General features: G+C 42.4%; 1 protein-coding gene across 5 annotated transcripts in view; it reads left to right on the plus strand.

The window, feature by feature from the left end:
- The window catches only part of TTC7A (tetratricopeptide repeat domain 7A), a 195,222-nt gene that overhangs the window by 72,132 nt on the left and 106,824 nt on the right, over nt 1-16,266 (plus strand). For all 5 annotated transcript variants that reach the window (XM_040058201.1, XM_040058202.2, XM_040058204.1 and 2 more), the window contains 2 exons: nt 6,051-6,155; nt 15,159-15,276. In XM_040058201.1, coding sequence (XP_039914135.1) covers nt 6,051-6,155; nt 15,159-15,276 — 223 coding nt within the window. The remainder of the gene's footprint in view (nt 1-6,050; nt 6,156-15,158; nt 15,277-16,266) is intronic.

Consider the following 16,266-nt stretch of genomic DNA (forward strand, 5'->3'; position numbering starts at 1 on the left):
GTTCAGCATCTCTGCCTGAAAAAACCCCATAACACAGTGCGGTTAGTGAGTGAAGAGCTTTAGGATGTGCATTTCTTGAGAGGAGTGAGTAGTGATAAAGCCTTAGGCCAGCTGAAGGAAGGCTGGAGTATCTGCTGGGAGAGGGTAATCTGCTTTGAGATAAGCTGTGTACTCACTGAGGGGCTGAAGTGCCTCAAGAGTGAGTAGAGGAAGAGCTTGGAAACAACTACAGGGTCTGAGCGGGGAAAGCCTCTGTGAGAGCTCAGGGGAACTCGAAGCAGGTGCCTGGAGGCAAGGACTGTGCTCAGCAGGCCTGGTACTGGGATTGCTGATGGTGGTTGTGTTCCTGTGGTGCCTGCCACAAAGCTCTCCAGCCCTGCAGAACGTGGCCAGCTCAGTGCTTGCCTTGAAGACAGCAATTGTATGACTTGAGAAGCAGCTGCATTGCTGCTGACCCTCCCCAGCCCCCTCTAGCCCAGACTGAGGGCACCACAGGAACAATGGTCAGCATTGCCATATGGATGGCCAGGCTTGGCGGTGGGGGATGTAAGCTCCAAGCATGAGACCTTGAAAATGAGGCAGATAAAGCTGCTTTCACTGCACAGAATGCTCCTTTCTGCTCTTACCCATGATGTTTGTTCCTCTTCAACGCAACGGGCAAGAAGAAAATCATGCATGTCTACCTGAATGGTTTTCTTAATCATGTAATGCTTCAGGAGTGTCTGGTGTTATACAAAGAGAAGTAATCAAATCCTTCTTGGCATCTGTCATTCAGCTGTGTTTCTGAGGGATTAAGCTCCAGCTCTTCCCAGGGCTAGTCTTGCAGTGTCACTGTGCTCCCTTTGGCTGCTCAGTAGCTGGACATATTGCAGTCTCGCCCAAAGCTTGTGCTAGCAGCATTTTTAAGGTTTTGAAACCAGTCTTAGACAGACCTGAGCTCTGATTTTGGAGCCCTTAGCAAGTTGCTGATACACTGGTCATAGGCAATGACAAGCTAATGTCTGAGCTGCTCCTCTCTGTGCTGCACCCAAAAAAAAGGAATCCTTCCCCTTATCCAAACAGTGCAGCAAAAACAGATGTCTCTAAGTGCTTCAATGAGCTTCAAGTTTGACTCAGCCATGCCTGTGTTGCCAACATACAGCTTTCCAGAAGGTTAGAAGGAAAGTTAAAAATATATTTAATACATAATTCTGCAGTAACAGCAGACAAATTTTATGATTTAGGCTGTTCCTTCTGTTGGTATCCTTGCGAAAGCTTAGACTGGTTGCTAGGCAACTGGCATTTAAAAAAAAAAAAAAAGTACATTTCTCTTTGTATTGCAGGCAGGAACCTTGGGAGCAGCAGAAGCCTCGTATGGCTCCTTAAATAGCATTGCTGGGGAATGAAAGTTAAAATATTGAACATTCATTGGTTACAGATCTTGTTACAAAGGTCAGCTATCTTGGGGTTATTCAATAGTTTGGTTTCCTTTGGTGCAAAGGAAAGATTAGAAGCGAGTTTGCCTGCGTGCTGTAGATAGTACAAAAAATGAAAATTTCCTAAGATGCCTGGCTGTTGAGCAGAATACCTAGGTGGGCTATATAATTGCCTTCAGGCTTAACTCTCTTTTCTTGACAGAAAGTGTGAAGTGAGGTGTTTGTCACATTAGCAAGTACAAATGTGTGCTTATAGATCTTAAAATGTAAGAGGTGCTTTTAAGAGGGAGTGTTTGAAGCTGATTAACTCCAGTGCCCTAATTTTATAAACATAAGGTAAAAGAAAAGGGAGAGAATCAGTTCCTGTGTTAAGAGAAGTAAATGTCTTAGGGGAATAATGTTCATGCTGAGATTAACAGAAATCTCTAAATTCGGTGGAAAGCTAACAGCAAAACTACTGATTCCAGAGTTCTCAATTGCTTGCTCATTCTTTCTCTGTCAATTCAAGGTCATTTATATCTAAATGCCTGTGAATCCCAGGACACAGAGAATAATAATTCTTTCATTGGGCTGAAAGATTTCCACTTCCCCACAATCCCTTTGAAGTAGTACAGTTTTTAGACAGGATGATGCAAGAAATATAGCAGCAGTAGTTGTGGAAATTAATTTGTGTACTAAACTGCCAGGTACATTGGGAATTAGGCTGTCTACCAACCCACCATCTTGAGGAACATTTTTCCTTCTGGCTGAAAAGTAGGAAAGAAACAAAAAACTAGGGAGGCTTTTGGAACCTGTGCAAGAGAAGAACAACTCTTCATGGCATGTCAAAGTCTATCAAGCACAATTTACTGTCTGGAAATTATTCTTCCTTTTACTTATATCTATGTTTCCTTTATCTTCTAAATATGAAATGGTTCTCTAATTTCCTTCTTTGGTTGCTTTGGTATGGTGAGAGGGCAAAGGAGGGGAAAGAATGGAAATTGTGTTAGAATAGCTTAGAAAAAGCGGCATTTGGTCAGCGTCTGTGGGTTCACCGTAACGGATGGTAAATTCTCTCGAGCCATTTGGAAAAGGAAGGAAGAAAATTAACTGAAGGATGTTCTTGGTTCTATTCTGCTCATATGCAAGCATCTTTGAGGAGTATGTGTCCATGCTTCATTATTGAATCAGTAAATGGGGAGTTGTGTTTGGTATTTGGATAGTTGTTTTTCTTTACTTTTAACTCCTTCATAGGATTCAAAACCATGGCTGCCATAATTACATTGGAGAAGGTGTCTTCTCCGTCCTTCTCCTTTCCCAAGAGCTTCCTTGTGATTCCTTGCTCTTGATGAGAGGCCAAATGAGACCTAGTTTTCTGAAGTCCTTGGAAACTTGTTCTAGTGCAGTCATTATAATCCAGCAATTAGCAAGTTAAACAGAAACAGCATAAATCGTGGCTTGAATTATTATGGGAGCCCCTCTGAAGCTCAGAATCATGTACTCACTTGGAATTCAATTTCTGCTCTTCTCAAAACATGCCTCACCAATAAATCAAATTATTATTGCCTTGCAGTGAATCTCACAAACAATGCACTTGGCTGCTCGGTCCACCCACACTAAGTGAAAGAATATGTACATTTTAATTACCAGATTACTTCAATGTTGCACAAACACTGTTTCATATTAAATATTTTTACAAACCAGTGATATCTGTATTCAATAAAGAGCGCTTGATATTTTTTCCCTGGCTATTAATGTCTGTAATTAGTATCTTTAGGAAACCTTGATATTACATGTCATGCCAGTCTCCCCTAGGGAAGGTCATTGTGGGAGTGGGATTTTTTTCTCCTAGCATTCCTTCGCTAATGTTTCATCATCCATATAAAACATCTGCTGAGTGAGTTTTTCCAGGTGAAATTATATAATATCTCTTGAAATTTTTAAAACGCAGCTGGGGAGAAAGGCTTCATGTCACCCTGTTCCTAAAACCACTTGGGCTCCATATGCTTAGTTGCAAATTTTATAAACTTCTTTAAAATGACATAATTTGGTAAATGTTTTAGAAGCATCTTGTACCTCTTGCTCTGTAAATCCATGTTCAGAAGCTCTCGAGTGCATATGTAATAAAGCGATTCAACTCCTGAGGTGTTTGGGTGTAGACACAAGGTGGGACCTTCTGTGCAGCAGGCAGTAGTCACTGCTTTGCAGTGGCCTCCTGAGCGGGCTTGGGACAGGACAGACATGCCAAGGGCTCTGTGGTTTGAGGTATTGGAGACTGTGGCATTGGCTTGTCCTGCAGACAGGGAGGGAGCAGAATGCAAGAGGAACTGGTGAGGAATGGGTTGTGTCATTTCTCTTCTGGTATAGATCCTACAGCCCAAATTAGGACAGGTCTGTCACTGCTTTGGTTAGTGCTACTGCTGGTTGTGCTGCCCCACAGGAGAGCTGCCACCAGCTCCCTGGTTCCTCCTGCTTTCCCTGCAGTTGCAGTGCTGGTGGGGAGCTGAGAAATGACCACTGGGTTGAGCTTGTGTCTGTCTTTGCAAGCATAGGCTCCGGACAGCGTATGGCCTTTTCCATATCTGGCCTTTGCAGCTCCCTTTTGCATGGTGAGGTGACAAGGGTTGGTGGGGTTCAGCTGCAGATATACTGACTGTCACGGTGCATATCGTCCTGCTGTCGCGTTTATTTATTTGCTGGAAACACCTGTGGGGCTGGAATATCGGTAGGAGGGCAAGAAAATTATATCCAGCCTAGGTCCCTTATGGGGTTATGCTTGGGTTTCCAGCACATCCATCATGCTGCTGGGAATACCAGCTGCTTTCAGTGCATTTTGTGAAAGAGAGGAATGAGATGCCACTAAAACCTGAGATACCACTTGTTCTGGGCAACCAGGTGTCAGGGAGGTTCATTGTGAGGGATGCTAGTTAGCTCGTGGCAACAGAGCGCAGCAGTGTGTTTCTTCCCGTACCTCAGAGTTGAATTACTTGTCATTATTTCTCAGAGGGATGAAGTCATGGTTCAAGCTCTAGGACAAAGTTTATTGATTTCCATCCTTGGTCTTAGACAAGCTTCCTTCTGGCTTTAGGAAAATTGTGCATTTTGAATTTTAAATTAGCAAATATTTCCTCACTTTTACTGATCGTGCCTGATGCTCTACATAAGTGAGAGCAGCCTGAAGAATCCAGGGCATGCTGCTGCTCTTATTCTGACCACAAGGCAGGTACCCAAGCTTTTCAAGCTCCCAGTTGCATTGGTTATGAAACCCCTCTCTGCCTTAATGTGGGTGTGGCTGGTGTACATCTGGTTTTCCATTCTTCCAGGTTCCCTTGCAACCAAATTGCTAATCTAGCTTTGGAATTCAGGAGCAAGAAGTGGACCTTCTTTTCTGTGGAGGAAGGAGCTGGCTGGCACAGCCCGCTTTGGTGTGGTTTGAGGGGGGAGAGTGCTGATGGACAGAGGGAATGTGAAGCTGTGGTGTTGCTGCAGGGGATTGCAGCAATCAGCAGACCCAGAGTTCTGATAGGGAGAGCCCCTGGGGGTGAGGAGGGGATGCCTAGCACCTGATGGGAATAGCAGATCGTTTGACTTTGCAAGCTTCTGTTGCTGCTCTTCTGTAATATAGAAAGGCCATGACTATTTAATGTGCTTCTGGGCAGGAACATTGTGTCTTGGGACTGTGTGGAAGACTTTGGGAGGAAACAGGCATGCAAGGAGAAATTCCAAGAGACTAAAACTTCCCCTTGAGCACGAGCATGAGAAAATTTGAGTGGATCAGGGTCAATTAGTGAGGAAGGTTTAAATGTAAGGCAAACTGTGGTTCAGGTAGAATGAGCTGGGAGACTCTGGTAGGGCAACTCCTATCACCTTCTTAGTGTCTGGAGTAGCCTTTCTTATCACTGCCTCAGACCAGAGCTTTCTTCATTCCCCTTTAAAGCATCTGAAATGTGGAAGCCATGAATGTGTGCTGTAAAACGCAATGTTTGCAGAGCGCATCAGGATCAAAAGCACTATTAGCAAGTGCTAATCTTAAAAAACATCCTCGTTAATGGTAACCTAACACCAGAAAGAGAGCAAGAGTTTTATGGGCTTTCTTTCTAACATTTGGACCACCCACTGAACAGTGTGTTGATCTGCATCCACCCTTTGTATGGCAGGGTCCCCGTCGCTTTCATGTATGTTCTGGAGCTGGAGAAGGCACTAAGCATCCCACTGAGCAGATTACTTTAGCTGAACAAACCTCTCTGAGTGAAGTTGGCCTAAAATGTGTATGTACTGGAGGATAAGCTCTTTATGATCTCTTCTGGCTTACTGGAACATGATTATATGCAAGGGAAAACTACAGCAGAATTTTTGTGTATTGGGAGGGCAGAGTTAAAATAACCAGTGCATTGATAGCTAAGAAGACTGTTTCTCGTGAAGTGCACAGCCAGAGCTGCCTCCTTGGCGTGTTTCCTCTGAGCGTGGGCAGAGCGTGTTTGGTGTGCGTGTGTGTACACATGTCTGCACGTGGAGGTGGGAGGAAAGTTGCTGACTTGTTGCTGACATGGGATTCTTTTCCCCATAGCACTTTGTACATATCACTGCACTATCTCACCAGCATTGTCTAATCAGCCTTTTTTATTTCTTCCTCCCCTCTCCCACTCCTCCCTCCAGTCGGCATATGCTGTGTCAGTGCTCAAAGAGTGTGCTAAACTGCGACCTACGGATCCCACCGTTCCCCTTCTGGCTGCCAAGGTCTGCATTGGGTCACTGCACTGGGTAAGCAAGCTGATGCAATTCTTATTATGTAACGGATTAGGTGCTGCAGTGACAGGGCCACAGTGTAGTTGCAGTGGAGAAAAAGGGAATCCCTGCTGAAAATCATACACACATGTGTGCCTTTTATAAAAATGAAAATCCCTGCAGGAAATTTTGCAGTGAGTCCTTAAAAGGTGTCTTGCTGGCACATGGAAGAAAAGAGGAGGGGGAAAGCCATAACAGCCCTTCTGAGGACTGCTGCTTCAACTGAGTGTCACGTTGAATCAGCCACTCTTGTAGCCCCTGGAAGACACAAGTTAATAGTTATAAGTGGACTGTTAAATAGTTCAGGTCTGCTGGACAACTCAGTCCTTTGTTCTTGAAGTTGCTGTGTCAGTGTTTTGTGTTCTGGATGTGTTAATGTACACCCCAGAAGCAGAGTGGGAGTGGAAGCTGATGCCTGTGAAATTCTGATTATCCAAAGGAGCAGAAACATCTGCCACTCTTTCTCTACTTGGTTTAATTAACTGAACTGCAGCCTGCTGTTCTCACCTGTCCTCACCACGAGGTGTCCCTGCAGTCAGTGAAGGATTACCATTGCTAAATAGAAGTAAAACACAGATGCAAGAAAACATGAAAGAAAATACCAGAAGAATCTGCACAGATCTTGGTGAAACGTTGTAGAAGCCAATCTGCTGTTGCTTTGTTCCCTTACCCTGCCTCCTCACCTTCTACATCCCTGTCTGATGAGAGCTGCTGTTCAGCAGCTAGACTTGAGGTGTATTAGTTTACACCACCATCAGGGAGGATGTCTGGTTATGTATATTTTTGAATGAACTGTACTGTTCGAACTGTAATGGTTAAGCTTATATGTGAGTCAGCAAAAACTGGGCAGCATCTTTTTCTAGGAAAAATCTTCAAGTCTGAGGACCTTCAGGGAATCCTTGCTGAACTGCCCAACCTACTTCTGTTCTACATTTGGAACAGTTTAACTCACTTGTACCCACAGCTCAGTCTCTAAATTTTGAAGGCTGAAAGTCATTCAGTGATCTAAAAAAAGATTCACAGAGAATGTTATTTTTTTAGATAAAATAAATAAGGTTTTTTTGATACTTAGAGATATTAAAACAGTGTGAGAACAAGGCATTACAGCTGTGCTGAATGCTGTTCTTAGCATGTCTGATGAAGCTTTCAAGGCACAGATAGCACATAAAAATATATTGTTACTTTGAAAGGACAGTGAGACTGTAATTCAAGTCCAGTTTGGGCAATCCAGTATGTCCAGACTTCTCATGGCAGAGCTGATAAAATAACTGGCTAACCCTAAAAAGTAGGAAAGGCAAGGGAAGAAAAGAAAAATGAGCTGGTTTTGCTGGTATTGCAAAACAAGAGGATTATTTCTTCAAAGTACTGCTTTTTTATTGTGTGAAATGCTTTTCAGTGTTATTCAGTCAGACCCTGGCTCAGAACTGGGGGGTATTATGAAATAAAATCATGATTTCACAAGAGGGTAATTTTACTGCAGTTATGTAGAGCACAGCCTTATGAACTAAAACCAAATTAAAAATATTTCCTCTCCCCTTCCTTTCAGTCAGTGGCCTGTGCTTTACTCTCATAGCAAACTTGATGATGGTATAGAAGAGTTTTAATTAAGGGGAGTCCAAGGGAAATTAGATCATCTGTTAAAAGAAATGAAATGATAGGCTCTCCCACATCTCTTAGTCAAAGGGGTGCTTCTAATATTACTGGCAGACTCCTGTGCCTAATAAAGACCTTCCTGCTTAGCAGAGCTGTTTTTCTAAATGTCATCCTTACAGTAATTATTTGCATTTAAATTGGCAATCAAATCAGAATTGAATAATTTAAACTGGAAGTGAACAGGCTGATCAATGCCAGTATAAATAGAAAGGAGGATAGACATGGGACAGGAACAGTCTAATGGACAAATATTAGCAGTTGCAAATACTCAAATACATCTTCCTTTTCAGAACATATAAAATATGATTAATTTTTCAATTAAGAAATATATCCGTGTACTTGATTGCTGGCTAGGCAGGAAAAGGGTGAAATCAGATCGCCATTTATCCAAATGAAACAGCTAATTTATGTCCTGCATCTGTCTAGTCTGTGGTGCAGTATTGTAGCCAGTTTGTTTATAGCCCATGGGCAAGCAGTACTTTACTATTCTTTCAGTTACTAGCAATAAAAGCCCCCCCCCCGAAACACAACATTTATGCAAATGGATAATTACGTGTCATGAGAAGCACAGAACAGTTTCTTTCATGATTAATCTAGTGATCACTTTACTCATTTTCCTGGCTTTGTGCATGGTGTCTCACCACACTTTAAGAGCAGGGCAAACAGAAAATTAATTGAAATATACTATAGTGATTTACAACATTGAGGATGCTCCGATCACATCTATGAAATAATCTCTCAGTGAAAAACAAATCAAAGTGAAAACATGGATGCATTCATACAGTGCCATGCAAATCAGTGTATAACAGAGCCTGATGCAGAAAAGAACTGAGCCTCCCCTAGCTTCTGTCGTGGCAGTATGACCGGATCATTAACTGATGTAAGCTGGCAGTACGGCACTGGCGTGGTAGGGGTACCGTGCTGGCTTACATCAGGAGATGATCTGCCCCATCAATCAGTAGCTTTTAGGATTGGGCCTGCAGTAGACAACTGAGTGGTATGAGCAGTGTTTTGGCTACCTTTTTCAGAGTTAGAGGTTTTCAAAAACAAAAATAAAAAAATTCCAGTGTAAACAATAAATCAGTACTTCATTAATTCTAAAGCTTAAGCCAGTAGACTTGGAGGACCAGAAAAGCTTCAAAACTAATGCACATACGTAAACCACATTTGGATGATCAAGTTGCAGTCAGACCTGTACAGCAAAGTTGGAACTTTTATATGTATCTGAACCATTACACAGGTGTTTCAAGTGTTTTTTGTAGTAGGCTCAGGATCACTTTTGAGGCAACATGCTGCTAAGCCTTTCAGCTTGCTGGGGTTTCAGCACAGCAGTTTGCTGAACTTGCACATGGATGATTCTATCAAGCGAACACAAAGCTCAGTTGTGTTTAGCCCACTGTCTTTTAGCTTTCCAGAATGTACTGTGAAGTCTCTGACTGTTGTAGGTCAGAGTATTGTTTTAAATTTCCGTAGAAGAGTTGAGGTAGCTTGCTCTGGAATATGTCCATACTGAGGTTGCTTTGCCTTGCTCCACTATAAATTCAGAGTTCTGCTCACTAAAAGGCTTGCTGCAATTTCCTCTTTCACTCAGCCTTCCCTGGCATGGTCTCAGCTGAATGCTCACTTGCCTATTTTGGCAGTGACTTTGAGTTGCAGTTGTTGTTTTTAATATTTTAATAGTACAGTACTGTTAATTTCACTACTAATCTAGGTTCTCCAGGATCCTGTTATGGCAGGTGTTGTGAAAATACTAAAAATGGAACTTCTTCCTACAGGCAAGCATTAAATACTGAACTTCTCCATTTTAGCAGCCTTGTTTGATGCATTTAGGGTTACCCTGATGCTTTCTTTTGCCTTTTACTCCATTGATTTGAATGAAGGCATGTTGAAAATACTGTAAATACACATAGAACAAATGGACTGTAGTCCTAGGTTAGGCTTGAATCTCCTAGAACTCTGCTCTGACAAGAAGCAGGAGGACACGAGGCATGTTCGTATAACTTTCATTGCTCTGTAGCTGATATAATAACAATAGTGGTGGTTTGCTAAACTTGTATAGCATCAAATTAAGCCAGTATTATCATCTGATATGAGCTTTTCAAAGGGCTCTGTCCCATGGCAAAAGCTGCGCTTCAGGATGGTGCTGTACTTCAGACATTTCCCTTGTTTCTTTGCACTAGTATGCACAGCGAAGTGCGTACTGCAGCACTTTGCTGGGAAGACAGAGATGATGCCATCAGTCAGGGAAAGGGAGAAGAAGTGGTGTTGGGGCAGAGCAGACTGTTCATGGAGTCATAAAAACTGAGTAAGACATACCATGAGGTCAGGACGTCATGGTGTGCGTGTGTCAGGGGGATTGGCAGGATGTGGATTTAGAGCTGCATACTTCTGAGGTAACAGCTTACCATTCATTACTTTCACAGACCACTTAATCAGAGAGTGTTTCTCTCCCCTTCTGTCTGTTGTTGACCCTACCACTACAGATAATAAATGCTGTGCATGTGCTTGTACTCAGTCACTTAGGAGCCCTGTAGTTGCCTGGAAATGCTTAGGTCATAGTGCAGTATGAATAATACTAAAAGATAACATCTAGTGCCGTTATTGGAGTTACTCTGCCTGCTGATGGACATCCAAGAGGATTGGCATCACCAATGTGAAAGGCTGCTGAGAAAGCAGGGAGGGGCAAGGAGCTACTAGGTATTTCTTCTGTATTTTAAAAGACCTTCTTGATTACACCAGCACTGCTGTTCTGGGGCAATCACATGGGTTTTGAACATTAAAAATGACCCAGAATTTAGTCTTCTATGCATAGCCTTTGTGAACGAACCACTCTAGCTACAGTGGAGGAAAGGCCTGAGTATTCCTAAGTGCTAGGGGCTGAGTTTACACAAACTAATTTGGTAGGCTTAATAAGGGTGACACAGAGAGCAAATGCTGGCCAGACGAGCAATAGAAAGCACAGGATTTTCTTTCTGACATGCGTAACATGATTGGCTTTGTGTGCTGTAAACAGCTGTGGGATGAAATCTTTTCAATAAACTATGCCTTATAGACCACTTTCTTCCTATGCATTTTTCTTATCGTTCTCCTTTCACAATGTTTATATTCTTCTCTTTGAGTTAGATTCTATAGCTACGACCCAGTGTAATGAAGAGGGTAATAAGAGATCAATTCAACTACTTAACATCATGTGTAATTTTGTATAGATACTCATTCTGTAGGATTTATCTCTTAAGTGCTTGGATATTGTTCAGTGTCGCTGGTGTCCAAATTCACCTGCTTCATTAACCTTGTCTGCTGTCCTAAGTCCAGTGTTATTTAATGTATTTCTTGCCTTTTCCTTGGTGTGCTCCTCTTTTTTGGCACAATAAAGTGCTGTTTTCACCCTGCTGTACATCACTGATTTGTTTGTTACTCTAAATGTGTGCTGGTGAGAAGTGCAATTCCTACTTAGTCCCACAAGCTGTTGATTCAGTGGGGTAGGGCTTGAGCTTTTCTAAAAACAATCTGGGTGGCAGTTGGACACCAGCTGGGTGGCATTAGGCCAGGGGACAGCACCTGCTGTTCTCCACTCCCTTGTCAGTATGCCTCCGGGCTTTTGGCTTCAGCGCACACCAAAACCTGGGGCCAAATAACAGTGGTGCCTGGAACAGCCACTCTCTACCAGGGGAAACATCCCTCAGGATAGCACAGCTAGCAACTGTTCTTTTTCTATCAAATATGAAGAAGGAAGTGAAAGGGGAAAAAAACCCCAATCAGCTCCGGAGTATTGCCATCTCATTGGTGTCAGTTCACAGTTTGGCAGCTTGTCTCTCTCCAGGTGCCAGGTGTTTGCTTTCTGGTGTGATAGAGGGGTTGCTTAGCTAGTGGGCCCAGGTGCCTCCTGACACTTTATAGAGCTGGAATTTAAAATGCAGAAAGTCCTTCTTAGGTTGTTTATTCCCCATGCTTGCTTTCTTCTGTGCAAGGGAACTTGGAGGCAGGGAACTTCTCCCTGCAACCTGGAATGCTGCCCTTCTCTCCACCAGCTTTTCAGTGCAAAGTAGATAGAAAAATGTTAGAACAGTAAAGGCCAGATTGGAGGGGTGGCTTTGAGACTTCTTTTTTTGTTGCTTCTAAGAGAATAACATGGTATGCCTTCCTTCCTCCCTTTCTCGTCTCCACAATACAGACTGGAGACACCCTGTATCCTTAAGGACCCCCACAGACCCAGCTTTACTGGCAGATCACACCTCAGGCTCACTGCTGCTCCCTCACTCGGACGTATGGAGTGGGAGTTTTTATCCAGACTGCAACCTGGTAGTCCTTGCAATTTAGTTGGTTACCTCAAGTGTGTCCCAAGGGGGTTTTTCCTGTTCCAGGTAGTATTTTCCAGACTCACAGTTGACTAGGCCATCTGCAAGACTGATGCACTTGAGAGTTGAAACCTCACAGTGGGTGACGTGAGTGAAAAGTTTGGCTTCTCACACTTGCCCGGAATTACTGAAGAACAGGAGAAGAGGGGGGCAGATGGCTGCCACAGCAGGGCTGGCAGGGGAAGTGTCTCAGTGCTGTAAGAAGGAAAAGTAAATGTCCTCATAGACAGAACCAGCTGTGCTGGAGTTTGTGAGGGTTCTTATTTTCAAAGCGGACTTCAGCTAGCCCTGGTTTGCATTCATAAGAATCTTTGTGGCTGGTCAAAGTGCCATTAGTGTTTCATATGAATAAATATTTACAAGAATGTACTAGAAGTGCTGTTTCAGCCACTTTGAAAAGTTATTGTTTCAAGTATTCGTTTATTAGGTTAACCTGATACTGACAGGTGGCCCTGGGTAACTGGCAGGCAGGAAGACTGAATGGTGCACTACTGATTTATGCAGTGTAGGAGTTGCTAGTCAGATACTGGAATTAACGGCCATTAGTGACCATTCAGCGAAACAATGGAGCAAAATCTCTCCAATTTTACATGTCTTCATTTCAGCTTCAAACTTTTAATTTAATCTTTTTTCCATACACTCTACCCACCCCTACTCTTGTTCACTAGTCATTAGAATTCCTTGTATAGCTCTTTTCTTCATCTAATGGAGATTTCTTGGATGAAAGTATGTGTGTGGAGGAGAAAAAATTAAGAAAGAGAGTGGGAATATAGCTGTTTATGATGGCAAAGAGGTGCATAATGAATTTTCAGGCTGCAGATATTTTGTGTCTCACATAAAATTTTCTGAGAGGTGAAGAATTTAGTTATAGTTGTATAGGAGGGTTTTTTGTTGTTCATTTGTGGGGTTTGTTTTTTGGGTTTTTCTCTTTCTACTTGGCAAGTCATGGGCTACTTCTTCCATTGTCCTAGGCTCTGGTCCAGAACGCGTTTCAGTATGTGGCAGGGAAGTTGGTAGGGCTGCTGACAAGTTAAGAAATCTCCTGAAACAAATCAGTCTTGCTGATGTGATCAGAGTTTAAGGGTGTGATCTGAATGTTACTGAAGTAGGTGAGACTCTTTCCAGTGGTTTTGGTGGGCTTTGGATTATACCTCAAAGTCAGTTTAGATGACAAGTCCAAGTATTCCGCAGGAGGGGTTCTGTGTCAGTTTGTGGCCTCCACAATCACAGCTGCCGGGGCTATGAGCAATGCTAATGCTTTCATATTGCTTTCAGGGGAGGGTTTGATGATAACATAGGTGTTGGTCATTGGACTGACTGATCTGAAGTTTCAGAAATTGGGGGAAAATTGTTCTACATCTAGTTTGAATTCTATGGCCTCAGAGAGTTGCACCAGTGAGGAAGAAACCCAAGCAGTGTAAATTTGCTTCTTCACTTGCAGTTTTCAGCCTTTCTTTGGGCTTATGTTAAAAGTAATTTTCTTCTTAGGCTTGATATAATCTAGTAAATCCCAGGTTGTTTATGAAGCCATTAGTTAATATTGTCAAGTGATGTGACTAGGAGGCCCACCGATGGGATGCTTCATCAAGTCAAGTAGATTCCGTGCATAGGTAGCATATTAACAGATCACTGCAGAAGGCAAATGTCTTGTCTGAAGGTGCATTTTACTTCCAGGCTGTTATGGGTGAGTCATTTTAGATGTTAAGGAGTCATGAGGTGCTGAAGTCTGACAAAGCTGATTGTTAAGAGGGCTCATGTCCACAGTACTTGCGTCTAAACTAGCTGGATTTCAGACAAAAAAAGTAACTTTCTCGAAATTAAACAAACCCATCCCAGTTGTGATGCAGTAAAAGTTTCCGAAAGGAGGATTTGTCAGTGTAGTGGTGTCTGCTTCTTGATTAGGGATGGCTGATTATGGATGACAGGATCTGCATACTGTCTTGTACAGAAATGAGATCTTCTGCAGGCTCTGCCTTTCAGGCATTACTTGAAAGTTTTGCCAACGTCTCTCCAACCTACACCATTCAAGGTATATACAGTATACAGGTCTTAGTCATTTCTACTTAAAATGGGTGAGTGACGGTAATGAGAGTTTAAAGCTAGAAATGAGAAACACTCCATTCTGTAATAAAATACTTAACTTGTTCTTTTTGTTTAAAATTACCATTAACTCAGATTTTACAAATGCTGATAGGTGTGTGCCAAAAGGAAGGTTATGGGGAGCAGTCTGTGATGTAGTAGAGGAGACCAAGCTTACATATTCCATCATTTTGGAGGCTGATCCTGAAAGATTGTGACTGCTCTCTCCTCCAAATGCTATCTATAATATAAAATGCATTTTCAAGGAAACTGTGTCCTTACAAAAGATGCAGAAAGTGGCTAGTGCATCAAGAGCTGCCTGGGTAGTGTTAGTTCAGATCAAAATTTGTGTCCTGAAATTTCTGTGTCCTTGTGGCAGCAATACTGCAAGCAGCAGCTGAGAGCTTTCAGTGAGGTTAGTGGCTTCTTGTTTTGCAGTGTTTCAAAAGAAAGTAAAATTTGCTAAGGTATAAAAAAGACAGCAGAGAGCATTACTGAATGGCCTTCCTTTGAAGGAATAAACCTGTTAGATATTTCAGTGCTCTACTAGGATAGCATGTAAGTAGTCCAGCTGATCCTGCATTTGCATTTAAGTCTGCATGATTGAAGTGTGCCTGAAGGGGCCTATGAAATAAGATAGTGTCCTTGATTAATCTTAAACATGTGGAAAGAGTTTGGGGTGCAAAAGCCAAACTTTTCTCAAAACAGTGCATGTGCACCAAGGTCTGCTAACCTGACCTTCTACATTCTCCTTTTTATGTGTGTTCACTGGGATCACTAAAAGCCCTTGTGTGAATGGCTCTCAGATCACTTTTAGGTAAGCTTAATGGTAAATTTTATTGGAGCAAATACAGAGAAAATGCCTGTAAGTCTCGACCTGCCTCTTTTGCAGCTGGAAGAAGGAGAACACTTTGCTAAAATGGTGATAGACCTGGGTGAGGATGCTGGAGAGTCCCTAGCAAAGGGTTACCTGGCACTGGGCCTGACATACAGCCTTCAAGCTACTGATGGTGAGTTACTTGTTTGTCAAGTGTGTTACATGGAGAGCATTTGTTCAAAGTCTTCACTGCAATGGGAATTTATTAGAAAACCTGCTTTCAGTGCTGACTGGACACCGAAAACAATCAGATTGCAAGATAAGTGGGAACTGTTCAGTTGCTCAGAGAACTGTCTTCTGTGGTAATAAAAGTGAAGTTTTTAGGTAAAGGAAAAAATGCAGGTCATCACTTAGGGGGTGCTAATCCGAATGTAGCTGACAATGCTTGGTGTGCTTTACTTGGATATTTGTAATACATTTTTTTCACTTAATTTACACAGCAAAAAGTCAAACTTTCCATCTGTTTTCATATTTTTGTCACCCACTCATAAATCATAAAGAAATACAATCCAAGAACTGGAGTCAGAAATGCCTCACTTCAGTTCCTGGCGTGATACTGATTCCCCACAGAGATTCAACCTCTCTGTGATGTCGTTTCTTTTACTTAGAAGTAAACAAGATAAAAATATCTACCTCACTGGTACATGTGGATGTTGACTAGAAACAGACCACTGAATGTAAGAAGTATTTTATTTTAATGCTGCTTATTTGGATCTTGAATGAGTGGACAAGGGGCTCCTGCAGATTTGGTCCTTTGTAGTCAGAAGGGCTTGAAGTGTTTGGGAGAGTTCTAGCTCTGACCTTCATCATGCTCACAGGTGGGAACAGTCTTTGTTTATTCCATGACTTCTAACACATTTTCTTTGAATAATGACTGAGCTGGTGTGTTTCCTAATCATTTTGGCAGTCCTGCCCTCATGCAAGCAGCGGCTTTTCGGTCGGACAGGTTCCATAGAGATAAACAAACTTCTTCCAGCAAAGAAGCCTGAATCAAAGCTAAAATTACTCTATTATGTTATCATGGAATATGCAGGCCTTGCAACTTACACCAGAATTCGGCAAGGCATGTGGATGAGAAAGTGTTCTTGTGCTCTTCAGTAGCTCAAGTTGGTGTAGTTTTTCA

Source organism: Hirundo rustica, chromosome 3 (genome assembly GCF_015227805.2).
Source record: "Hirundo rustica isolate bHirRus1 chromosome 3, bHirRus1.pri.v3, whole genome shotgun sequence".
In the NCBI taxonomy this organism is placed as follows: Eukaryota; Metazoa; Chordata; class Aves; order Passeriformes; family Hirundinidae; genus Hirundo; species Hirundo rustica.